This window comes from Triturus cristatus, chromosome 4_2 (assembly GCF_964204655.1).
Source record: "Triturus cristatus chromosome 4_2, aTriCri1.1, whole genome shotgun sequence".
Lineage (NCBI taxonomy): Eukaryota > Metazoa > Chordata > Amphibia > Caudata > Salamandridae > Triturus > Triturus cristatus.
Window position 1 is genome coordinate 977,657,694 of NC_140586.1, and position 26,672 is coordinate 977,684,365.

Sequence of the window (26,672 nt, forward strand, 5' to 3'; positions counted from 1 at the left end):
CTCAATTCTTCTCTGGTTAGGTGTTTGTGCTGCCTTGTCGAGTTCTGTAAGACAAACTGCATGTCATTTATGTCAGCTAATAATCCCAACCTCCCTTTATTCCTTGGTTACCTTTCTTACACCTGAACCATGTGTTTGATATTTCCTTCTGTACTTGTTCTTTATTGTCCTAACTGCCTGCTGTTAGTAGAACAGTTCTGATAACCTTCTTTTCTTCTTGTATTTTAGCAAAGAAGTCGAGGGCGAGTGGAGGTAAGTACAATTATATATATATAATTATATCTACGTAGTTTTCTATTGTACAGTCTTGTCCTTCGTTCTATTTATTCTTTTTCTCCCAAAGTTGATAGGCAAATATCCGTATGCAATTTGCCAATTGCCTTCTTGACTAATAGTTATTCAGTGTGTCTAATATCCAATCCTATGCAGAAATTGTATCCCTATAATAAGAGAATTCTGTTGCCTTCATAACTAATTTTCCCCAAAAAGTTATGCAGAATAGTAAATTCAGTTCTATCAAGAATTATTGCGCTACAACAAGCATAACACTCTAGTGTGACTTAGCTGTCCATCTTCTCACTGCCAGAGCCCAAAAATCTTCGAGTCTTCTCAGAAAGGCTGCGCTCTCACTAAACGCTGCCTTTTCTCACAGGAATACAGTTGAAGTGCGCAACGGTACTCGCGAGTGGGCGCTATCACAGCTGCGGTCGCTCGCGAGTAAAAGACTAGACCGATAACCTCCACATTGGTCGAGCGCAGCCATCTTGGAATTCCGCGACCGTGTTCCTAAAAGAATTCCCAACAATAGGGAAACCAGAGTCAGGGGAAGGACTCGGCGCAGCCTCCCATAAAGGAGATGTGTGTACTGAGGTTTGTTTTCGCGTCTTTCTTGCCTAGATGCCCATCTGACTCTTTCACTCCTGACAGTACCTCCCACCAAGGACCCCCTCTCACTCCTATTAGGTTTACTTGGATGTGTCCTATGAAACTCTTTCACCAGCCTAGGGGCATGCGAATGGTCTACCGGTTCCCAAATTCTCTCCTCAGGGCCGTAACCTTTTCAATCGACCACAAGTAATATACCAAATAGAACAGTTTCCCCTTCTTGATTTTGGAATCTATGATTCTTTTTATTTCAAACTCTTCCAAAGATTGCACTTGAACAGAAGCTGGCGATCCTTAATTCTCAAATTTGTGGGATTCTTCTTCAGCAGAGAGACATGAAAGACTGGATGTAAGCGCAATTTAGGTGGAAGTTTAACCTTCACACTCACTGGATTCACCATTCTCTCTACTTGAAAAGGACCCACAAAACAAGGTAAAAATGTACGATTCCCTTTAAGGCGCATATTTCGGGTCAAAATCCACACCTTGTCACCAGGTTTATAAATGGGACTAGCTTGTCTCTTCTTATCAGCTTGTTTCTTATAGGAACTCTTAGCCTTGATCAAATTGTCAGTAACTACCTTATAAGCCTCTTGTAACTCCTGTACTACCTCTTCAACAGCTGGGACCTCACTCTCCTGTTTTCCCACTAAGGTGTTTGGATGTCTCCCAGAATTTAAGCAAAAAGGAGAAAACCCCGTGGAGGAATGGGCAGCATTGTTGTAAGCGAATTCAGCCGCCCAAATTAGACTCGGCCATTCACCCTCGTGATCCATCAAAAACAAGCGCAAGTATTGCACCAGTTCCTGATTTACTCTTTCCGTCTGCCCATCGGTCTCGGGATGAAAACTGGTAGACAAACGTGAATCAATCTCCAGTCTCTTAAGAAAGGCTCTCCAAAAATGAGAAACAAACTGAGGGCCCCTGTCCGAAATAACCACCCTGGGAATTCCATGTGCACTGACTACATGCTGTGTGAACAAGACAGATAATTGAGGGGCTGTTGGAATAGATTTCAATGGGACAAAGTGACTCATCTTTGTGAAATGATCAACCACCACCCAAATAGTTGAGTAGCCCTGACTAGAGGGAAGATCCACGATGAAATCCATGGAAATGATATGCCATGGGTAGGGAGCTGGGGGCAAGGGTTGCAATAACCCTTCTGGGGCCGATCTAGAAGGTTTCCCTTTCATGCATTGCTCACAGGCCGCCACATATTGTCTCACCTGAGCCTCCATGGTGGGCCACCAAAATTCACGCTGAATTAATTCCAAAGTTTGCGTGACTCCCTTATGACCAGCCAGCAAATCGTCATGACAGTGTCGAATGACTTCCAAACGAAGCTCATCATTGGGTACGAAAAGGTTTTCCAAATAATAGGGTATTCCATTCTTGATCTTCCTTCCGGTTCCTTCCTTGACCCAATTCCTCAATTCATCCTTTGAAAGAGAATTCCTTATCTTGTCTTCAAATTCTGGATAGGAGATGACTCCGATTATTTTTTCCGATGGAATTATCAAACCTTCTTCTTTCTTGCCTACGTCATCACCAGAGTAGAGACGAGATAAGGCATTGGCCTTCCCATTCGCAGAGCCGGGTCGATAAGTTAGCACAAATTTATAATCGTCAAAAAACAAAGACCACCTCAATTGCCTAGGGGTGAGCGTTCGCGCAGATCTTAAAAATTGCAGATTTCGATGATCCGTGAACACCGTCACTTCATGCTTAGCTCCTAACAGATAGTGCCGCCATTCTTGAAATGCGTCTTTCACTGCCAGCAATTCTTTGTATGCAATTGAATCATTTATTTCTGCCGCAGATAATTTCCGTGATCTGTATGCCACCAGATGAAGCTGTCCAGTAACCTTGTTTCTTTGCGACAAGACTCCCCCAATTGCCAAATTAGACGCATCGGCTTCCACTTTAAAGGGTTCATCAGGATTTGGGTGCTGCAGAACGGGTGCTGTGACAAAAATCTTCTTAAGTTCCTCAAAAGCCTTTTCAATATCGTCATTCCATTCAAATGTAGTCTTCTTCTTAAGCAGACGAGTCAATGGGCAAACCTTTTCTGAAAATTGTGGAATGAGGCGCCTGTAGAAATTGGCAAACCCAATTAAACTCTGCACCTCTTTTACATTCTGTGGAGAAGGCCAATCCATTATTGCCTTTACTTTGGCCTCATCCATAGAAACTCCGTCGGACAACAGAACAAACCCCAAAAGCTCCACTTGATTTGCATGGAACACGCATTTCTCCAACTTGACAAACAGTTGGTTTTCCAATAATCTGCTCAAGATTGCACGTACAAGTTGAACATGTTCCTCCAAACTTTCTGAGAAAATAAGAATGTCGTTGATGTAGACAACGGCGAAACGATCCAAAAATTCCCTTAACACATCATTTACAAAATGTTGGAAAGCCGCTGGAGCGTTGCACAAACCGAATGGCATAACTTGATATTCAAACAAACCCAGCCGGGTTCGGAATGCTGTCTTCCATTCATCTCCCTCAGCTATGCACACCAAATGATAGGCTCCAAGCAAATCCAACTTGGTGTATACCTTCGCCTCCTTAACTTGATCAAGCAGTTCAGAAATCAATGGTAGAGGGTATCGATTTTTCTTAGTGACTGAATTTAAGGCCCGATAGTCGATACACGTTCTCAACTTGCCATCCTTCTTCGGAATAAAGAAGAGGGGAGATGAAACTGGGGATTGAGATGGACGGATAAAACCGTTAGCCAAATATTGCTCCACATACTCCTTTAGGTGTTGATTTTCCACTTCTGAAAGCGCATATATTCTACTACAGGCAACAATGCTCCTGGCTCCAACTCTATCCGACAATCTTACTCTCGATGTGGTGGTAACTTCTTGGCTTCTTGTTCATCAAAAACTGAGACTAAGTCCTGATATTCTTGCGGAATCCTGGGAGTCTCCAATGCACAGATGTTCTGAGTACGACTGGCCAAACTCATCGATGGTGTTGTCTCTTGATTAACACCTTCCTTTCCAAAACAATGTTGCTGGCAATAATCAGAACCCATTTCAATGGATCTTTTGTCCCAATCTATCCTTGGGTTGTGTTCCGTCAGCCAAGATAGCCCCAATATAAGTTGAAACTGGGGGGCGTCGATGAGACTAAATTGTAAAATGCTGAGATGATTGCCCGGACCCCTCAAAGAAATTTCTTCAGTGTCAAATACTATAGGGCCAGAGGACAGATTAGTACCATCCACAGCCCGAACAGCTTCTGGTTTATCCTTCTTCAAAAATTGAATTCTCAAAGATTGAGCAAATCTAATATCACAAAAGTTTCCTGTTGCTCCAGAATCAATCATGACCGATATCTTATTAACTTCTGAATTCCCAAATCTTATTTGAACTGAAATTATTAAGTGGGGAGCAGACGACTGCAACGTGTTAGCAATGAATTGAGAGTTCGGAGTTGACTTATCAACCGCTCCCACCAGAGCAACTCCTCCTACTGGTGGAGCCTGTCTTTTACCCAAGTGTTATTTTTAGGCTTCTTTGGACACTCTCTGACAAAATGCCCCGAATTTCCACAATACATACATAGCTTGCCCACTCTTCTCTTCTCTCTTTCCTCCTTTGACAAAGGTCCCCGCACTGACCAAATTTGCAATGGTTCTTCTTCATTTGAACCTTCTCTGGGCTTGGAACATTCAGATCTCATTCTGTCGAAACGTGGAGGAATATATTTAACATCTTTGAGCCTCTCATTCTTTCTTTCACATTGACGCTGGTCAATCTGCAAAACCAGATCAATTAGTTCTGAAACTTCCGTAGGACGCTTGGGAATTTGCGCCAGCCCATCCTTCAACTCATCCTTCAGACGTCTATAAAAGATGGCGGCTCTCTTGGCTTCAGGCAAATTGGTCTCAACAATCAGTTTGTTAAATTGAGCCAGGTATGCTACTAAATACCGGTTACCCTGCTTTAAATCTAAAAATTCGTTATCTGTGGTTTGTGATATGGATCGTCTATCAAAAATAAGTAGAAATTCTTTCTTGAAGGCATTAATATCATACAAAATGGGGCCGTTGTTATTCACCAAAGGCATTGACCAAGCCACAGCATCTCCGCTCAGGTAAGACAATATGAAGGCCACCTTAGATTGGTCTTCCTTAAATATGATGGGTCTACACAGGAAGTGTAATGAACACTGAGTAAAAAATAATTAGGGCCTTAAGAGGATCCCCGCTAAACCGTTCCGGGGCTGCCAAGGGAATTGTGGGGGAGATAGCATGAATGACCTGAGTAGTCAACTCAGTAGCTGATGGAGCTGGAGAGAAGGACGGAGTTTTATTCTCCTTAGACATGGAAGGGGTACTTAGGGAGAACTCTTCAAACTGCTGACGCAAGAACAAAGCCTCCTGACGAGACTTCTTTACTTCTTCTCTAAGAGATTTACTTTCTTCCATGGTATCGCCCAATTGCTTCTGTATGCCATCCAAAACTGAGGCCAAAGCCTTAACATCTATCCCCTCCGCCATCTTGCTCGGGTGGAAGTTTGGGAGGGCACTTCAATCTGTCAAGTACCTATACCAAACTGTAGCTTTCACAGGAGCCAATGCTTATTCCTCAATTCCGACTACCCTAGCTGCGAGTTTCGATGCTCACAACTAGGAGAGAGGGGGAAAGGGGAGTTGGAATGAGAAAGAGAGACTGCACTGCTTCGTCTTCTTCTGACTTGATTCAAATCGTCTTGGTGTTGAACCCTGTAACAAAAAATGTCATATAACCACAGTAGTTTACTTTCTCCCAACTATTTCTTCCAATACCACTCTTATGTTACTTGTCATCCCACAGTGAGTTGCCGCTCTCTTGATAATGCTGATCGATACTTCTGATCTAGCTCTATTCTACTCTGGTTCGGTGTTGGTGCTGCCAGGTCAAGTTCTGTAAGACAAACTGCATGTAATTTATGTCAGCTAATAATCCCAACCTCCCTTTATTCCTTGGTTACCTTTCTTACACCTGAACTATGTGTTTGATATTTCCTTCTGTACTTGTTCTTTATTGTCCTAACTGCCTGCTGTTAGTAGAACAGTTCTGATAACCTTCTTTTCTTCTTGTATTTCAGCAAAGAAGTCGAGGGCGAGTGGAGGTAAGTACAATTATATATATATAATTATATCTACGTAGTTTTCTATTGTACAGTCTTGTCCTTCGTTCTATTTATTCTTTTTCTCTCAAAGTTGATAGGCAAATATCCGTATGCAATTTGCCAATTGCCTTCTTGACTAATAGTTATTCAGTGTCTCTAATATCCAATCCTAAGCAGAAATTGTATCCCTATAATAAGAGAATTCTGTTGCCTTCATAACTAATTTTCCCCAAAAACTTATGCAGAATAGTATATTCAGTTCTATCAAGAATTATTGCGCTACAACAAGCATAACACTCTAGTGTGACTTAGCTGTCCATCTTCTCACTGCCAGAGCCCAAAAGTCTTCGAGTCTTCTCAGAAAGGCTGCGCTCTCACTAAATGCTGCCTTTTCTCACAGGAATACAATTGAAGTGCGCAATGGTACTCGCGAGCGGGCGCTATCACAGCTGAGGTCGCCCGCGAGTAAAAGACTAGACGGATAACCTCCACATTGGTCGAGCGCGGCCATCTTGGAATTCCGCGACCGTGATCCTAAAAGAATTCGCAACAATAGGGAAACCAGAGTCAGGGGAAGGACTCGGCGCAGCCTCCCATAAAGGAGATATGTGTACTGAGGTTTGTTTTGGCGTCTTTCTTGCCTAGATGCCCATCTGACTCTTTCACTCCTGACACCATCAGGACAGGCGCTGACAACATAGCCTATTTCAGGGTGTCAAAGGCCTTTTGGCATCCTGATGCCACTGCAGTTGGCCTTTCCAAGTTTTGGAGGCAGGTTGAGTGAATGGTGCCATACCCCTCAACAAACCTCCTGTAGTACCCATTCAAGCCAAAGAAAGCCCAGACTTGGGACTTTGTCTTGAGAGCCGCCCACTCCAGAATCTTGGATTGGAGAAGTTGCATTTGGCCTCTACCTACAAGGTGGCCCAAGTAGACAACATAACTCTGCCCTATCTGAAATGTACTGGCCTTGATAGTTAGACCTGCCTTCTGCCAGGCCTGTAAAACTTAAATCAGGTGGACCAAGTGATCCACCCTGATGGAACTAAATACAGCAATATCATCCAGATATGTTGCACTAAAGTTGTGCAGTCCTGAGAGAACTCTGTTTTGCTCCATGGGTGAGTCCAATCTACCAGTACCCTGATATTAAGTCAAACGTACTTAGGAGGTTGGCTACATCCAGTCGGTCAATTAGATCAACAGTTCCCTGGGATGGGCTGTGCAACAGGATCAGTCACTGCATTCAATCCCCTGAAATTCACACAAAACCTCATCTCTGGTTTTCCACCCTTTGAGTGATGTATGGGGACCAGTGCTACTGGTCTGTCAGAAGGTTATATTATCCCTAGCTCTGCCATCTTGCTTAGTTCAGCTTTGATGCAATTTTTGACATGGTCAGACAGTCTGTGTATCTAATGTTTGGCAGGGAGACAGTCACTAGTGTTCACAATATGTACACACCATGTTGTCTAACCAGGGGTCAAGGAGAAGAGCTCAGGAAACTTCTTTATTACTTGCAGTACGTCTGCTCTTGGTCAGTAGGGAGTCTGACAAGAAAACATCTTCCACTGAGCCATCTTGCGGGCTGTTTGACAGTAAGTCAGGGAGAGGTTCAATGTTCTCCTCCTGGCCACCATTAGTGACCATTAGCATGGTCATCTCATTCCTGTCTTGGTATGGTTTTAGGCGATTGATATGGAGTACCCTGTTAGGGCCCCTAGGGGTGCCTAACTCTACCAAGTAGGTGACTTCCCCTTTCTTTTCCAAAAGAGAGTAGGGTCTAGGCCACTTGTCCTAGAGCGCCCTGGGAGCCATGGGCTCCAATACCCACACCAACTGGCCTGCTTCATACTCAACCAGTGCTGACATTTGGCCATGCCTGAGCTTGAGAAGCTCCTGGCTGATGTTCAGATTTTTGGTGCCCTCTTCATGTATTCAGCCGTAAGTGAACGCAGGTCAAGTATGTAGTCCACTATGTCTTGAGATGCTTTCCCAGTCTTCCCTAACTACACTCAATGGTCCTCCTACTGGATGGCTAAACATAATTTGGCCATCCTGGCCAGCTGGAGGAAGACCCTTCTCCTACCTTGCTGTGAAGACCTGGAACTCCCTGCCTCTACATCTCAGGCAATCATCATTCTGGGAGGACTTCAAGACCTCACTCTTAGACTGAACCTCAGATCTCCCCATCCCGTCCCCTCCACCCCCCCACTGAGCCTTGAGACCCTAATAGGTGAGTTGTTGCACTCTATAAGAATCCTGATTGATTGATTGATAGATTGATTGATGTTCAAAGGAGCTAAAGCCAACTGCCTTCTGTGGCACCTCTCTGTAGCCAAACAAGAAACAGGGTGACAGGACATCCCATCTACTTCTGAGAATTTCAGAGAGTCCCATTATCATGCCCTTTAATGTTTTGTTTAACCTTTCAAGTAAACCATTTGTCTGGGGGTGATAGGATATGTTGAAATTATACCTCACACTACATTCATTGCACATTGCACATTTGGGTATCCAGGCATGAAGTTTGTGCCTCGGTCTGAAACTACCCCTTTATGAAACCCCATTGTGGTAAAAATATCAAGTAAGACCTTTCCTGTTGCAGAAGAAGTGGCATTCCTGTGGATAATAGTCTCTGGATACCTAGTGACATGTTCCACTACCACTTGATTGAATCTGTTCCCAGATGTAGCTAGAGTAAAGAGGATCATCAATGTCAAACCCTATCCTCTCAAAGGGAGCCCCAACCACTAGAAGTGGAATTAAGGGAGCCTTTGGTTGTCCCCCTGTCTTGCCTTTGGCTTGACAAGTGGCATAACAGGTGACAAAACTTCACTTTTTCAGACATCTGGTGCCAACAAAAATTGGGAACCAACCTGTTTCAGGTTTTGGTTTGTCCCAGATGTCCATCTACGGGGATGTCATGAGCTAAGGTCAGAATAAAGTCTCTATACACTTGGGGTACCAACATTCTCCTAACAGCCCCTGGTTTGGGGTCCCTGGCGCCATATTAGAGAAGCTTATCTTCTCAATAGATCCTCTGGGTACAACTGACATCTGCCTCCATTTGCCTTGCAGCTTGCTGCCTAAGTCCTTCAAGAGTAGGACTCAACTTTTGCCATTGGCATAGGTCCTCTCTGAAGGGTCCCCCTGTACTAAGAAGCTCTGCCAGGTTACGCCAGCTCCTTCAACTTCAGTTCCCGTCCCAGCTGCCAGGACATCTACCTCAGGTGAACTCTCCACCTGGTCCTGTGACCTCTTTGAAGCTGCCTTAGCAGACTCCTTGCCATTTTCTTACTCCGGGTCCATAAAGCCACTGTTGCAGGAAACAAGTTCCCATGAATTCACTGATGTGCTGCTTGTGCTCTGGTAGTAACACACACCCACATAGGGAGACTCAGCATTTCTGCATAAACCTTCCTTTCAACTTCTGTCCATGCAGAAGTCTCAAGATCATTTCCCAACAGACACTCCACTGGGATAGCAGGGGACACAACCACCTTCTTTAAGGCAGTAATCCCTCTCCATTCTAAGCTTACCAAGGGCATTGGATAGAAATTAGTCTCATTCTCAGCACTGGGTACCTGCTGACTAACACCAGGTATCCTGGGGTCTGGGAAAAATAGTTTGGATGCCTCCATAGTGACACTGGCACCTGTATCCCTCACAGCCTCTACTTCAGTCCCATTGATCTTTGGCCTTGTCTACACTTCTCTAGGCTTGGAGGTGAGACAGCCAGGGCTTCAACATCCACCCTACCCAGGAAAACGAAAGTAGCCTCAGTATATCCTTTGGCCTTCCCAGAATACACTTCCATCCCCACACCTATGCTAGTCTATCCCTTGGTTTGGCCACCACTTGGGGATGTTGGAACATGCTGGATCTCCTCTCTTCTGCACTGGCTGGTGACAGTCAAAGCATGCCCCAGGATCCAAATTCTTAACTTGGTAACCCCTACCATTAGACTGGGAAGAGTTCTGGGGGCCCTCTCCTGAGAAGAACGTTGGGGCCTTTAGAAACCCCTTCTTTTTATCCTTGTTGCTGCTCACCCCCTTCCCCTACTCGTAAGTATGAGCACCCTACTTTTGGTTACTCCCACCATGGACCTTTCTTTCACCCTGGTTCTAGCCCACTTGTTGGTTGCCTTCCCCAGCTCTCTGAGAGAGGACAACTTAGAACTTACCAAATGCTGATGCAATTTCTCTGTAATATACTGTAGTAGAAAAAATGTGCATGTTAGACTTGGCTCCCTTGGCATGGTTTACCCTAACTTTTTGCCTTTAGACCTCCTGTTTTTGCTGACTTTGTTTTTGCTGGCTGAGGAAATTCAATTTTCGATCTCGCTTGTATTCAGCCACCATTTTGTGTTCCGCCGCCATTTTGTGTTGCCCTCACTCAGGCAGCACTGCGAACAAAGTCCTTTTCTGCTTTTCCTACTGCAACGTGTCAAATAGCCTTCTGCCTCGAAATCAGTGTCAGGGACTGGCCGAGTCCCCTAATCCTCGTCTGGTTTGACTAATCCCTGTCTTGACTATCTGTTGGTTCACACTATTCTCTCCTGATTTTATCTTATCTTCTGGCCTTCGCTATTCTCTACTTGTATTCTCTCATTTCACAACTGTCCTCCAAGGCATACGTGTCCTGCCACCTGCAACTTGAATTGTGGACACTACCACTGATTAACTTGCAGGGAGGGGTGACAAACACAGTTGGAAGAGAGGCTCATTGGTTACTTGATATCTTGTTTTCAAACTCTTCTCATTGGTTATGTCTTGTTTTCAAACTTTTCTCATTGGTTAAACATGTATGTATTGGGAGTGTTCTTTGCTAATCTTATACTGTCTATGTGCTATAAAAGATTGTGCGCCACGGAGTAAAATGGCAGTCTCCTGAGAACATACCGGGTGTACTTCTTGGACAACTGTGCTAGCTGCAGCTAATAAACCTGATCTTCTACGCCCAACAGAGTGTCCTGTGTCTCTGTTCAACAAGGCAGGTGAACTCAGGAGATTAAGGCGTACCCTGCGCCGCCAGGCCCATAAGGTTCTGGTTTTTCATGGCCTTAGGACTCTGCACTTTACCACTGCTAACCAGTGCTGAATTGCTTAAGTTCTTTGCCTACAGCATGGTACCATTATCATATAAACAATTGTCATATTTTATTTACCTATAAGTCCCCAGTAAATTGCACCAGATGCCTTTGTAGGATCCAAATTCTTAACTTGGCCTGAGAAGAACGTTGGGGGCCTCTAAAAACTCCTCTGTTCGTAAGTCTGAGTACCCTTCTTGTGGTCACTCCCACCATGGACCTTTTTTCACCCTGGTTCTAGCCCACTTGTCAGCTGCCTTCCCCAGCTCTCTGGGAGAAGGCAACTTCTCTGTGGTACAATTAGACAAAATGTGCTTGTGAGGCTTGGCATCCTTGGCATGGTTACCCGTAACTTTTTGCCGTCAGACTTCCTGTTTCTGCTGACTTCGTTGTTGTTGGCCTTAGGACTCTGTGCACGTTGCCACTGCTAACCAGAGCTAAATTGCTTAAGTTCTTTCCCTAAAACATGGTAACATTATCATATATACAATTTGCATATTTAATTTACCTATAGGTTCCTAGCAAAGTGCACTACATGTGCCCAGGGCTTGTAAATTAAATGCTACCAGTTGGCCTGAAGCACTTACTGTACTATCCACCTCAGCATGTCTTATGCCCGCCATTGCAGAGCCTGTGGCCTGTGTGTGCAGTTTAAACTGCCATGCCGACCTTGCAGGATAACCCCCTGGCTAGGCCCAAACGTTCCTTTTTATTACATGTAATTCACCCATAGGGTAGGCCCTGGACAGCCCCAATGGTAGAGTGCAGTGTATTTAAAAATCTGGACGGATCGTTTTAAGTTTTAAAAGTTCTGGTAGTGAAAAACAATTAAACTTATTTTCACTACGGCATGGCCTATGTCTCCCACAGGTTGACATTTGGATTGCCTTATTTCATTTTACATGTGTAATTTCCAATTCAATCAATCAATCAGGATTTGTTAAAGCACGACTACTCACCCGCAAGGGTCTCAAGGCGCTAGGGGTAGAGGGGGTGCAGGTTCCATTACATCAAGGAGGGGGTCTGTCGAAGTGCCAGGTTTTGAGGTTTCTTGTGAAGATGGGGAGCGATGTTGTCTGTCTGAGGTGGAGCGGAAGGGCGTTCCATGCTTTGGCCGCGTGGAAGGAGAAGGAATGGCCACCCGCACTAGTCATTCTGGTGGGGGGACCACAGCGTAGGAGAGCTGGGCTGATCATAGGGTCCTTTGCGGTGCGTGGAATTTCAGTCGACTGTTAAGGTATGCTGGTCCCGTGCCATGGAGGGTCTTGTAGGCGTGGGTGAGAATCTTGAATTAGATTCTTGCCTTGACGGGGAGCCAGTGGAGTGTGCGCCGGTGTTGGGAGATGTGTGTTTTGACAGGTTGAGGACCAGTCTTACGGCGGCGTTCTGAATGTTCTGTAGCTTGCGGGTAAGGTTTTTGTTTATTCCAGCGTAGAGTGCGTTGCCGTAGTCTAGTCTGCTCATGACCAGGGAAGATATTGAGAAGAGATAAGACCCCAAAGTTGGATGTCTCTTTTTTTGCAGCTTTATGTAGCGCAAACTCGACCCTAAGGTATTGGAGTGCTTTACATGAGCACCAGTAAGCACAGGGATATTAATTGATTTGCCCAGATTCATAGGATGTTGAGCCAAGGCTAGACCTGGTTCCCTAACTCCAAAGTCCGTGGCTCTGACTGTTACGCCACATTGTTTCTGGAATCACAATTTAAAATCACAACTTATGGTAAAGTCGCATTTTAAATTTCAGTTCTTGAAATGCAACTTTTAGAAAGTTTAACTTTAGCCTTTGGTGCAGCAAACATATGAAGAGGAAGTACGGAGGAGAAACAAAGATGTTTCCCCTCATTATGTCCCACCTGGGGAGGCGTAGGGTTTTGCTGCATTGCCAGGTTTACCAGTAATGGTAAATCTGGAAATGCTCCAAAATCCAGGGGTCGATGCATGGGAACACCCACGCTTCATCAATGCAAAGTTTTCCCAAGTCAGAGAAACACAACGCAGCGATTTCTGCTCCGTTTCATTACTCTAGATTTATCAAGCCAGGCAAGGCCACACAAGGTGGGTGATCTATTGAGAACTGTGCCAATGGTTTCTGTTGTGGGACAGTCAAACACCTATAACCCATTCAATGAAGTATTGATTTACGGGCCCTGCTTTATCATTATTTCACACAACGAAAACCAGCAAAACACCTTACAGCGCTACATTGCATGTAAAGAAGAGGGCAGGAATGCATTGTATCTGTAAAAATATGGCACATTTCTGATCTTTGCCTGCTCTGATGCAGAAACTGCTGCCTAGCACCAAAACAGGCACCACTTGCACCATGGTGCATTGCAGCTAGAATTGTTTTGGGCAGGAAGGGACACCTTCCTGCCCAAAAAGAGTCCTCTGAGTCGTTTTCCTCTTTCTATATGTGCAGCAGAGGAAACAACGGGGAGAAAATATAAATATATTTGGAAACAGTGTTGGTAAATCTGGAAATGCTTCAGAATCCATTGGTGGATGTGTGGTAACACCCACGCTCCACCCATTAAATGCCTTCTCAGGGCAGTGTACCTCTGGGCCGCGACTTGGCCTACGTTGTGTTACTCCAGAACTACCAAGCAATGCAGGGCCACACGAGGTGGGCGTGCGTGGCTTGTTGAACCTTATGTTAGCTTGCTTGATGCAAGGCCAAAGCAATCTATTAATATATGTGGCCCTTGGTTCCTAACTGCTCGTCAGCTTTCTGATGGAGCTGAAAAGCAGATATTCCAAATCTAGTAGAAGCGATTACACCACCGTTCATTCACAATCATGGCCACGTGCTAAGGGTGTGTCGGTAGGGACACAAGGTAAGAGCTAAGCACTTATCAGTATGGTCAGTAGTATGATCAAAAGTGTGCTAAGCTATATAAGAAAAATGCACAAACATTAACCAAAATATATCCTATGGCAAAACATGTGTAAATGTCTGCATATATTGTTGAAAATTAATTTACCTTTGTACATCTGTGGTTGAAGTTTCCTCTTCTCTATAAAAAGAAAGAAATGAAGATAAAATCACTAATTCTTGTTTTAAATACAAACTGATGTCTGAACAATAAATGTGTACAAATGCAGACTATATCAGCAAAAGTCTCACAGTGTGTAGAGGAGAAATTATACAGTCTGTGCTGAGAAGTTCCCTGGATCTCACCAACAAACGAGTACATTTAAGGATCAGTAGGTGCTTGTTCTAGAGTCTCAGGCTCAGATTTGAAATATTTTCATACAACACAACGCACCAAGACATCTTGCTGCACTGCCGGGAAGGGAGAGGGCAGGAAGGCACCATATCTATCAAGATATTACGCATTCCTGTTCTCAGCCGAAGCTTTGCACACACTGCTGCCTAGTGCCAACGCAAACACCCTTACACCATGGTGCAAGGGAGCCTGGGTTACAGGCAGGATTGTTTTTGTGTAGGAAGGTACACTTTCCTGCATAGAAAGAATCGTCAGAGTTTTTTCCTCTTTCGAAGTGTGCTGCAGAATGCTGCCCACTAAGAAAGAGGAAACAACGAGTAGAAGTAAAGATATTTCTTGTAGCGTCTCCCTGGGAAGGCGTGGAATTCTGATGCTTTCCCATATATACTGGTATTGGTTAATATTTTATGTCCTTCCATGGCAGAATCATGCAGACAACAACTTGCGCTTCCTTGTCTTACTTCAGATTTACCAACCCACACAGGTCCACACATGTTGGCCTTGCGTGACTTGGCAAATCTGATCTATGGATGGCGTTGCCCTTACATCACCTTGTGTGACGCGAGGGCAGCGCAATCCATCAATAAACTGGGCCCAGTCCATATACAAAGAAAGCCTGTTGAGGTGAACTGGTGTCCACTGTAAGCCTTTTGATCTCCTGTCTGACCAATAATGTGCTCCATGTAGTGCATACAAAACTAGAAATATTGATTCAGAAGCAATATACACAGGTTTAGCTGCAAGGAATGTCTCATCTATCATGCGACAGACTGTCAATCAATCACTCTGGATGTATAAAGTGTGGCTAATCACCCACTAAGGTATGCAGGCGCTTGCAGGTTATTCGAACAGCCAGTTCTTGAGGGCCATTAAAAATTCCGGAAGTGAGGTGATGGTCCAGAGGTGCGTGGGTAGACTGTTCCAGGTCTGTGCTGCGATGTGGGAGAAGGAGCATCCTCCACTTCTGCTCAGGTAGATGTGGGGAGTATGGTCTGCTCCAGGTCTGTGCTGTGATGTGGAAGAAGGAGCGTCCTCCACTTCTGCTCTGGTAGATGCAGGGAGTATGGGCAAGTGAAAGGGAGGCGGAGCATAGTCTTCTCGACCACTGGTGGGCATTCAGGTGGTGGGTAATTTAGGTTGCATAGAGCGTTGTGTGAGTGGGTCAGCAGCTTGAATTGGCATCTCTTCTGTATGAGGAGCCAGTGGAGTTGTCTGGGGTAGGGTGTGATGTGGGTTCATCGGGGAAGGGCAAGGATGAGTTTGGCTGCAGCATTCTGTATGGTTGGAAGTCTCTGTAGGAGGTGAGTGGCAATTCCTTCGTAAAGGGCATTGCCATAGTCCAGTCGGCTGGTGATGAGGGCTTGTGTCACAGTGTGACTAATGTATAGGGGTAGGTACTTGAAGATCTTACGTAGCATACGCATAGTGCAGAGGCAGAGGAGATGGTGATGATCTGGGATTTCATGGTGAGCTTGTTGTAAATGATGATTCAGAGGTTTCTGGCATGATCGGAGTGAGAGGGTTAAGGTCCTAGGTCTGATGGCTACCAGGAGTCATTTGATGTGTAGCTGCTGTTGCCAACATTTAGTACAACCATCTTGTCTGTGTTCAGCTGCAGGCAGTTTTTCTTCATTCAGTCAGTGATGTTTGTCACGCATCTGGGGAAGTTGTTTCTGATTATGCTGGCCAGCGGGGCCTTATTTGTGCTAAAGAGCATGGGGCTAAGAGATGAGACCTGGGGGATGCCGCAGGTGATCTCCTTGGATTCAGAGGTAAAAGGTGAGAGGTGGAGTCTGGGTTCTTCCTTTGAGGAGGGAAGTGATCTATCTAAGCGCATCCCCTTGGATGCCGATGTGGTAGAGTCTTTCGAACGGCATGTGGTGGCATACTGTGTCGAAGGCTGCCGAGAGTTTGAGGAGAATCAATGCTGTTTCTGTGAAAAGCCTTCTATAAAGGAGAGGGACCCATTGCAGTTGTTTCATTGTAGCATAGTTCTTCTCAGTGTCCGTTGGTTGAACAATATTTGAGCTACTGACTTGAAAAAGTGTTTATATTGTTCAGAGAATACCAAATAATGTGTTGCATCATTTGTTATATGATAAGACGGTAGTGGGGGAGGGGTTACTTCCTCACACCTTGAATGTTGAAGACTGAGAACACTGGAGCAGTGGTGGGGGAGAGGTCACCTACATGTGTCATATTTACCTTAAACCCTGTGCTGCTCACACAGGACTCAAACAATAAAAATGTTATAATCCAAAGGTTTGAGGAAAGCACCTGGAAGAACCTGCAAAACTGAGAGATGCCGCAAGAAAATCTTCTCAGATCAGGGAGATTTGTGCGGATACTGTGATAAAGATGTTCTGACGACTGATGAAGAGGTTCCATCGACTGATTAAAGGTAGCAAAATGATCCACACAACCTAATGATTAGGGGGCACATCTTGAATTTTTGTTGTGCAGGTTTGCTCCTGTGTTTGTTGTGGCCCATGTTCTCTGAAGCTAGCTAGGGCTGCTGATGAGTCTCACAGTGCCAGAGTGTCTAGGAAGTGCCAAGGAGAGGCTTCAACTGCATAGCAATGAAGAAACCTAGGCAACACCGCCAATAAGTTGTGTACAAGAAGAAGTCCTATTGATTGCAGCAGGTTGAAAAGTCAGTGCTGGCAACATTGGAGTCCTAATCTCTCACAAGGAAGGTGAACAAAGCTATCCTGAAAAGCCCTCCAGGTGAATCCAAAAACCCTTGGTTCTTTAGAATCCCCATTTTGCCAGGAAAAATTGACACAGATTTGGCATAGAAAGCGTATGTGTAAATAAGTTATGAATGCCTGAGAGCGCATTATGACAAATAGCCAAAAAAGGCATCAGCAGTTTAGGTATTAAGAGAAACATACACTTTGGCTCCAGAGTCCAGAATCTACCAACACCGTGAGGTACCAGCTACAAATCTTTATCAATGCAATTCTTGAAACTATTCTGAGTGACGCTGGAACAAGCCTAACTTTTGGAGTCAGAACAATATTTATACCCATATAATTTAAAGTTTCTTCACTGTCTCAAAAAACACTAAGACCAGCTGAGTGTTGATTAACTGGCAGATTCGCTGCTACTCATTGGATCCCTACAACCGAACAATTAAAGGATGGTGATCAGGAATCTTTATATCCAACCCTGAAGTTCTAGGGCCACTGCATGCAGGAAACAAGTCTGCTGCTTTGGATTTTGAACTTTGCAAAAATGCTCAATTTCTTTCTTTCTTTCTTTATTGATTTATTCAATGATTTCTTTATGTATTTACTTAGTTCATTGGTAATTGTACTTACTGCAGTAAAAGTGTTCACTTCTACAGGATGTCACATCCCATTCTTATAAAGGTGCACCTGCAAGGGCCTCAAATTTGGCATGTTCATGTTCAGAGATTTTTGCAATAAATCCAGTGACCCAGCTGCATGCACATGTGAAATTAACTTGCATTAGCCAAGAGAAGTGTCTTCTGGGGGGTCACAGGCCACTACCCACCGTCAGCAGTTTATTGAGAGCGTTCAAAGTCTCGTATCCATTGGGCTTTTGCAGCTGCATATAGAATTTGAGGTGTATCATATAAATATTGACCAATTTAGCTACCCTGATCTCCAGTTTCATTTTGACGTCCTTAGAAGTGTCAGCTACTACCATATTCTGAGTGTTCACAACAGTGAAAGATGCTTAAAGATGCCACTGTCCGCTTTCCACGATGCACTTCGCAATAACACTTTTCTCCTATAAGATAAGAAAGTTGCACCCTCTAGTGACTCTGTTCAATTTTCAAAATGTTCTATCCTCCTACCCAATGGGTAATGGCCATGACTGGGATAGAAAACATGGCTGAATTACAGCTTGAAATCCATCCCTGGTTGTTCCAACAACTTCCTCAGCCATGACAGACACATTTTTATTGTACAAAGTTGAGGGAATGTTCAACCCTTCTCTCTTACACCCTTCTCTCTTCCTCTTTCTACCACTCTTTAATTCTGATTATGTTTCCTTTCATTATTTATCTTACATCTCTCCCTACTTTACTTATGCATTGTTGAATTGTACAGTTCAGTTGTTTTGTCTTTTGGGGGTGTTTTTTGTTGAACTGTTGTATTTTTATCGAGTTTATGTTATGTTATGTTGATTTATGTGGTGAAGCTTATCTCCTGTGATGGTATGTAGGTGCTCCTTGTTGTACAGCCAGGTCTTCAGTTTCTTGCAGGAATTGACAAGCGCAGTAGCCGTCCTGGTGTGTTGAGGATGTTAGTTTCAGTGCTTGGCAGCGGTGAAGGATAAGGCATGCTGGCATGACTGCTTATGCAGATGCATGAGCCTCGTAAGAGGAAAAAAGTTATGGAGCGTAGCTGTCTGGAAGGTTGGTAGAGTTCAAGTCGGTTTTTCAGGTATGCTGGTCAAGTGTTGTGGAAGTCTTTGTAGGCGTGGATGTATGAGGGGTTTGGTGGCAGTGTTTTAGATGATGCGGAATCTTTGTGTGAGCTTCTTGGAGATGCTGATGTAGTTTGAGTTGTCGTAGTGGAGTCTACTGGTTATGAGGGCCTAGGTGACACTGAGCCTTATATGCATGGAGTTCTTTAAAATTTTTGAGAAGCACTCTGAGGATGAAGCTGCAGAATGCGACCAGAGACTTGACATGTTTTTTTATTGCAAGGTTGTCGTCAAGGATGATGCTGAGGCTTCTGGCGTGGTGTGTGGTGGTGGGTGTGGAACCTAAGTCAGGTAGCCATCAGGAGGAATTCTTGAGTTCTGGAATCTGGCAATGAGATTGCCAATGGAGATGCGTTCAAAGGTCACTGAGAGGTCAAACAGGCTGAGAGCGAAGGTTTCCCCTCTGTCCATGATGGACCGGATGTCATTCTTTGCTCCCAGGAGGGCAGTTTCTGTGCTATGGTTCCTGTGGAGCCCAAACTGGGTGGAGTCCAGGATGTGTTGCTGTTCAAGATGGGCAGAGAGTTGATTGCTGAACTATTTCTCCAATACGTTGGCCAGGAAAGGAAGGAGCTAGATGGGTCTGTGGTTGACAAGATCTTTCTGGTTGGGCAAGGACGTCTGCATGTTTCCAGCATTCTGGGAAGTTTCCATTGTGGATGGAGGAGTTGATGATGGTGTTAAGGTTAGTGCTGATCAGTGTGCTCCCCAAGATGTACATGTGGTGAGGGCAGGGTCTGCAGTAAACCCTGAGTGGGTGGTCTGCATCATTCTGGCAGTGTCATCTGTGGTGAGAGGGCTCCAGAATTTAGGTGTTCCTTTTTGTGGAGGGGGTTGGCGGTATTGATGTCTTTCAAGGTAGGTTGGGATGCGAAGTTGGCGTTGATCTTAAATATTTTATTGGAAATGTCAGAAAGGTTGTTGCAGGTGACCTGTGAGGGGATGATGGTACTGGCGGCAGCTGTTGGATTGATAAATACTTTGACGATGTTGAAGAGCTCTTTGCCAGAGTTGGACCAGTATTCTAGCATGAGCACAAGGGTAGCTTTCTAGGCTTTTTTTTTTTTTATCTGGGCGAGGTATCTTCTGAGTCCTAAAGGTTTTGTCTTCTGATTTTCCATCTTCTTTCTAGTTATTTGCAAAGATGCTTGAAGTCTCTTAGGTATTCCTTGTATCGGCATGCTTGAATGTGAATTCTTGTATGCCTGATCTTCTTCATTGTAACGAAGGTATTGACACAGTCTGAGGTCCATTTGTGAAAAGTGGATGAGTAGTTCTACAGGTTGCTTGTGAGGATAGGCTGGTTGGATCTAAGGGTTTGGGTCCAATTTGATTCTGTTATGTTGCTCTAGTTGCGACTGACTTTCTGACTGGTTTTGGTTTGCTGGAGTGGGATGTTTTGTCGTAGAAGTATACTTTGAGTGGAATCATATGGCTGAAGGAAATCTTATTGAGGGCAGTGAAGATTGGGTCGAGTGTGTGCCCGGTGATGTGAAATAGGCTTTTATGAGTAAATCCGAGGGCTTTGCAGCAGACGCCCGGTTCTGAGTAGGGCCTTAGACTGGTAGAAGGACCAGTTAGTGGGAGCTAGGGTGAAGGCTCAATGGGGTCACGCAGCAGCCGCCATTAAGTAGGTCTCGGGTGAGGGAGGAGCTTGGGGGAGGGGTTAGCGAGGGGTGGAAAACTGCAATAAGAGAAGGTACACGGGAGAACAGGTAAGGAAAGGGGGAGGAGTCCCCAAAGAGAAGAGAAAAATGAGAGAGAGACAAGAAGAGCAAAAGCAGAAAAAGCAACAACCAAAGACAATAAAAGCGGACACAAACACCAACACAAAAATGCTAGGAAAGAGCTTTAAAATGGGCACAGAAGTCTGGGATGAGCAATGAAATGAGCACAAAAAAAACTAACACGAAGAAGAAACTAGTAGAAAAAGCAAAAAAGAGCACAAGAGGCAAGCACAAATGAGAAACAAGCACAGAAGATAGACAGGGACAGACACCAAGCAGAGTATAAAACACAGGTCAAAGCGAGAGTGTGAATGAGTGAGTTAGAGCAGAAAGGAGAATGAGATATTATGGAGAAGGAGAAAGTAGGAGCGCAGTGAGGCAGGCAGCTGGGTCCGAGGAGGGCCTTTGATTGGTTAGAGGACCAGTCAAAGGTAAATGGAAACTCGGGCCTAGGCTCCTGCTCAATGGAGTCGCACAGTGGCCTCCATTAAATATGTCCTAGGAGAGGGAGGAGCGTAAGGTTCAGGCTACAGACAAAGAGAGGGCAGAGGATGGATGCGGGAAAAGCTAGGGAGGGAGGAGGTGGGGGTAGATCCTGAAGCGAAGGGAGAAATGGGAGAGACAAGAGGAGCAAAAGCAGAAAAAGTAACAAGTCAAGGCAACAAAATAAGACACAAATACCGGCACAAAAAGACTAGGAAAAGGCACAAAAATGGGTACAGAAGACTGGGTTGAGCAATGAAATTACACAAAAGACAAATAGGCAAAGAAGAGAAATGAGTACTAAACCAGAATTTCTCAAAAGAGCACAAGAGCCAAACCCCAAAGACAATAAGGCACAACAGAAGACAAAACAGCACAGACGTGAAGCAAAAGGGAGCCCAAAAGGCAAAATACGTAGCACTTGTCAAAATGAGAGCGTGAAGGAGTGAGTGTGAGCAGAGAGTAGAGTGAGAGTAGATGGAAAGTAAGAGAGAAGTACAGCAAGGTAGGGCCTCATGGCTGTTGGCCAGATCTTATGGGGCCTTAGACTGGTCAGAGGACCAGCCCAAGGTAAGTGGGGGCTGGGGCCTAGGAACCTGCTCAATAGCGTTGTACAGTGGCTGCCAATAAGTAAGCCCTAAGAGTGGGAGGATCACAGGGGCGGACCTAGGGAGGGGTGGGAAACCACAGACCACAGTGGGAGAAGGTGGTAGAACAGATAAAGAGAGGGGTGAGGTGGGAAAAGTGTGGCAGGAGGGGTGAGACCTTGAAGCGAGAGGAGAAGTGGGGGAGACAGGAGCAAAACCAGAAAAGGCAGAAAAAACATTGAGTCAAAGCAAAAAAACAGGCACAAAAAGACTTGCAAAAAACACAGAAGACTGAACTGAGCTATGAAATGGGCACAAAAGTCAAAAGGTACAAAAGGCAATGAAGGAGAAAGCGTGCCGGCCTGACTAGCTTATGCACATGCATTGGACTTGTAAGAGGAGAAAAGATATGCTGTCTGGAAGGTTGGTAGAGTTGAAGTCGGTTGTTGAGGTATGCTGGTCAAGTGTTGTGGAAGTCTTTGTAGGCATGGATTTATGAGGGGTCTGGTGGCGGTGTTTTGGATGGTATGGAATCTTTATGTGACCTTCTTGGAGATGCTGACGTAGTTAGAGTTGTCGTAGTGGAGTCTATTGTTTATGAGGGCCTAGGTGACAATACGCCTTCTGTGCATGGGGAGTCTTTTGAAAATCTTGTGAAGCATTCTGAGGATGAGGCAGCAGGATGCGATCAGAGCATTGACATGTTTTTTTATTGGGAGGTTGTGGTCAGGAAAGGAAGGAGCTAGATGGGTCTGTTGTTGCTGAGATCTTTCTGGTAGGGCAAGGACGTCTGCGTGTTTCCAGCTATCTGGGAAGTTTCCACTGAGGATGGAGGAGGTGATTATGGTGGTAAGGTTAGTGCTGATCAGTGTGCTTCCCAAAGATGTAATGTGGTGAGGGTAGAATCTGCAGTGAACCGTACGTACGTGGTCTGCATCATTCTGGCAGTGTCATCTGTGGTGAGAGGGCTCCAGAATTTGGGTGTTCCTTTTCTTGGAGGGATTTGCTGTATTGATGTCTTTCACGGTAGGTTGGAATGCCACGTTGGTGTGAATCTTAAGTATTTAATTGGTAAAAGTCAGAAAGGTCGTTGCAGATGACCTTTGAGGGGATGATGGTACTGGAGGCAGCTGTTGGATTAATTAATACTTTGACGATGTTGAAGAGCTCTTTGCCAGAGTTGGACCAGGATTCTAGCATGAGCACAAGGGCAGCTTTCTTGGCTTCTTTGATGTCCTAGAGGTTTTGTCTTCTGGTTTTCCATCTTCGTTCTAGTCATTTGCAAAGATGCTTGAAGTCTCAGGTATTCCTTGTATCAGCATGCTTGAATGTGGATTCTTGTATGCCTGATCTTCTTCATTGGAACAAAGGTGTTGGAGCAGTCTGAGGTCCAGTTGTGGAAAGTGGATAGGTAGTGCTACAGCTTATCTGTGAGTATAGGCTGGTTGGATCTCAGGGTTTGGATCCAGTTTGCTTCTGTTATGTTGTTCCAGTTGCGACTGAGGTTTCTGACTGGTTTTGGTTTGCTGGATTGGTGTGCTTTGATGTAGAAGTGCACTTTGAGTGGAGTCATGTGGCTGAAGGAAATCTTGTTGCCGGCTGTGAAGATTTTGGTCGAGTGTGTGTCCAGTAAAGTGAATGAGGCTTTTATGAGTAAATCCGAGGGCTTTACAGCAGACGCCTGGTTCTGAGTAGGGCCTTAGACTGGTAGAAGGACCAGGTAAGTGGAGCTGGGGTGAAGGCTCAATGAGGTCATGCAGCAGCCCCCATTAAGTAGGTTTCGGTGGGGGAGGAGTTTGGGGGGAGGGGTTAGCGAGGTGTGAAAAACTGCAGTAAGAGAAGGCACAAAGGAGAACAGGTAAGGAAAGGGGGAAGAGGGAGGAAGAGGGAGTAGTCCCCAAAGGGAAGAGAAAAATGAGAGAGACAAGAGGAGCAAAAGCAGAAAATCAACAACCAAAGACATTAAAAGCGTGCACAAATATGAGCACAAAAAGGCTAGGAAAGAGCACAAAAATGGGCACAGAAGTCTAGGATGAGCAATGAAATGGGCACAAAAGACAAAATGACACAAAGAAGAAACTAGTAGAAAAAGCACAAAAGAGCACAAGAGGCAAGCACAAATGAGAAATGAGCACAGAAGATAGACAGGGAGAGAAACCAAGCACAGAATAAAACACAGGTCAAAGTGAGAGTGTGAATGAGTGAGTTAGAGCAGAGAGGATAATGAGAGATCATGGAGAAGGAAAAAGGAGGAGAACAGTGAGGCAGATGGCCGGGTCAGAGGAGGGCCTTTGATTGGTTAGAGGACCAGTCCAAGGTAAATGGAAACTGGGGCCTAGACACCTGCTCAATGGGGTCGCACAGTGGCCACCATTAAGTATGTCCTAGGAGAGGGAGGAGCTTAAGGTTCGGGCTAGAGACGGGTGGGAAACCGTAGTGGGAGAAGGCATGGGAAGAACAGGTAAGGAGAGGGCGGAGGATGGATGCGGGAAAAGCGAGGGAGGGAGGAGGTGGCGGTAGTTCCTGAAGCAAAGGGAGAAGTGGTAGAGACAAGAGGAGCAAAAGCAGAAAAAGCAGCAAGCCAAGGCAACAAAAACAGACACAAATACAGGTACAAACAGATTAGGAAAAGGCACAAAAAATGGGTACAGAAGACTGGGTTGGGCAATGAAATGGAATGGCACAAAAGACAAATAGGCACAAAAGAGAAATGAGCACTAAACCAGAAAATCTCAAAAGAGCACAAGAGCCAAAGCACAAAAGGCAATAAAAAGCAATAAAGCAGTCCCTGCTTGTCGCAAGTGCAACTAGAGATTCCCAATTCTAACAGACACCAAGCAGAGTATAAAACACAGGTCAAAGCGAGAGTGTGAATGAGTGAGTTAGAGCAGAGAGGAGAATGAGAGATGATGGAGAAGGACGAAGGAGGAGCACAGTGAGGCAGATGGCTGGGTCCGGGGAGGGTCTTTGATTGGTTAGAGGACCAGTCCAAGTTAAATGGAAACTGGAGCCCAGGCACCTGCTCAATGGGGTCGCACAATGGCCACCATTAACTATGTGCTAGGAGAGGGAGGAGCGTAAGGTTCAGGCTACAGACGGGTGGGGAAACCATAGTGAGAGAAGGCACGGGGAGAACAGGTAGGAGAGGGAGGAGGATGGATGCGGGAAAAGCAAGGGAGGGAGGAGGGAGTTCCTGGGCAAAGGGAGAAGTAGGGGAGACAAATACAGGCACAAAAAGACTAGAGAAAGGCACACAAATGGGTACAGAAGACCAGGTTGAGCAATGAAATGGCACAAAAGACGACAAATAGGAACAAAAGAGAAATGAGCACTAAACCAGAAAATCTGAAAAGAGTACAACAGCCAAAGCACAAAAGAAAATAAGGCACAACAGAAGACAAAACAGCACAAACGTGAAGCACAAAAGAGCCCAAAAGGAAAAATACGTAGCACTAGTCAAAATGAGAGCGTGAAGGAGTGAGTGAGAGCAGGAGAGAAGAGTGAGAGTAGATGGAGGGTAAGAGAGGAGGAGTGCAGCAAGGCAGGGCCTCACGGCAGATGGCAGGATCTGAGAGGGCCTTAGACTGGTTAGAGGACCATCCCAAGGTAAGTGGGGCCTGGGGCCTAGGCAACTGCTCAATAGGGTTGTACAGTGGCTGCCAATAAGTAGGTCCTAAGAATGGGAGGAGCACAGGGGCGACGCCAGGGAAGGGTGGGAAACCAAAGTGGGAGAAGGGTGTAGTACAGGTAAAGAAGGGGGGCGAGGTGTGAAAAGTGTGGCAGGAGGGGTGATACCATGAAGGGAGGGGAGAAGTGGGGGAGACAACAGGAGCAAAATCAGAAAAGGCAGAAAAAAACAATGAGTCAAGGCCAAAAATCAGGCACAACAGACTAGGAAAGAACACAGAAGACTGAACTGAGCTATGAAATGGGAACAAAAAACAAAAGGCACAAAAAGCAAATGGGCACTAAAGCAGAAAAAGCACAAAAGAGCACAAGAGCCAAAGCAGAAAAGACAACAGGGAATAGAAAGCAAATTTCAGAGACGCCAAGCAAGAAAAGACAGAGTACAAAGCACAAGTCCACAGGAAAGTGTGAAGGAGTTGGTGGGAGCAGAGTGAGAGTAGATGAAGAGGGAGAGAGGAGGAGCGCAGTGAGGTGAGGCCTCGCGGCAGATGGTCGGGTCTGTCAAGGGCCTTAGGCAGTCCAAAGTAAGTGGGAGCTTAGGCCTAGGCCTCTAGAGGTAAAAACAATGGGTGGGCATAACTCACGTAAAGCTGTGTAGCCTAATCATAATGAAGTTCCTCAGAATTCTGCAAGATCATGCAGAATTCCGTAAGAGTAGTACTTCTGGACTTAGTACTATTTCTTATGTTCATATTGGATGTGAGGGAAGAAATATGCTGAATGCAACAGAACATGAATAGTGAGCGTGAGCAGCCACTCGCCAAATATGCTTTTAGAGATGGATTTTCCCCCTACTTAATCCATGTTTTAGCACTATTTTACTAACACAAAATGGATGTGAAGAAGCATTTTGTGCGTGGAATTTACTGAATGAAGCAGAATGTAAGTAGCGAGCGCAATCACCCACTCATGCTCAATAAATGTGCCCTCATGGCAGGATTTATCCTCCAAATTACGTGAGTTGGTGTCCAGATATTACTCCAGCGTAATTAAAGTTCCGATACGGGCTAGAAAACACCAAGAAATGGACGTAGGTAGATAAAAACAGTCGCTTGTAAAAGCTATCAGCTTGCTCAGTAATTATATAAGCATTATTTGAAAGAAAATCAATAAAAACAATGAAATGAAGAAAGTGCTAAAAACTATTAACCCAGTTTAGTAAAATACCTTCACATCTCTCTACTTTCTGCTCACTCCTGTCTGTCTGTTCAGTCTTTTATCTTCCTATTCACCTTCTCTGTTGCTCCAACCATCACCAGCCCAGCTCACACGGAAGCACGGATGCAAAGGGCTGAACATTCAAGGCCCCCAAACCTCCTTTCCAAGATTTTGGATTTTCTCCAGAAGTAGACAGTGTCTGGCTGAAGATACCTGCTTGTTGATTGAC

The 26,672-nt window shown here is 45.1% G+C and overlaps 1 protein-coding gene across 3 annotated transcripts in view; it reads right to left on the reverse strand.

The window, feature by feature from the left end:
• The window catches only part of LOC146839194 (CD5 antigen-like), a 449,199-nt gene that overhangs the window by 73,973 nt on the left and 348,554 nt on the right, over positions 1 to 26,672 (reverse strand). For all 3 annotated transcript variants that reach the window (XM_085603214.1, XM_085603212.1, XM_085603213.1), the window contains one exon: positions 14,095 to 14,127. In XM_085603214.1, coding sequence (XP_085459340.1) covers positions 14,095 to 14,127 — 33 coding nt within the window. The remainder of the gene's footprint in view (positions 1 to 14,094; positions 14,128 to 26,672) is intronic.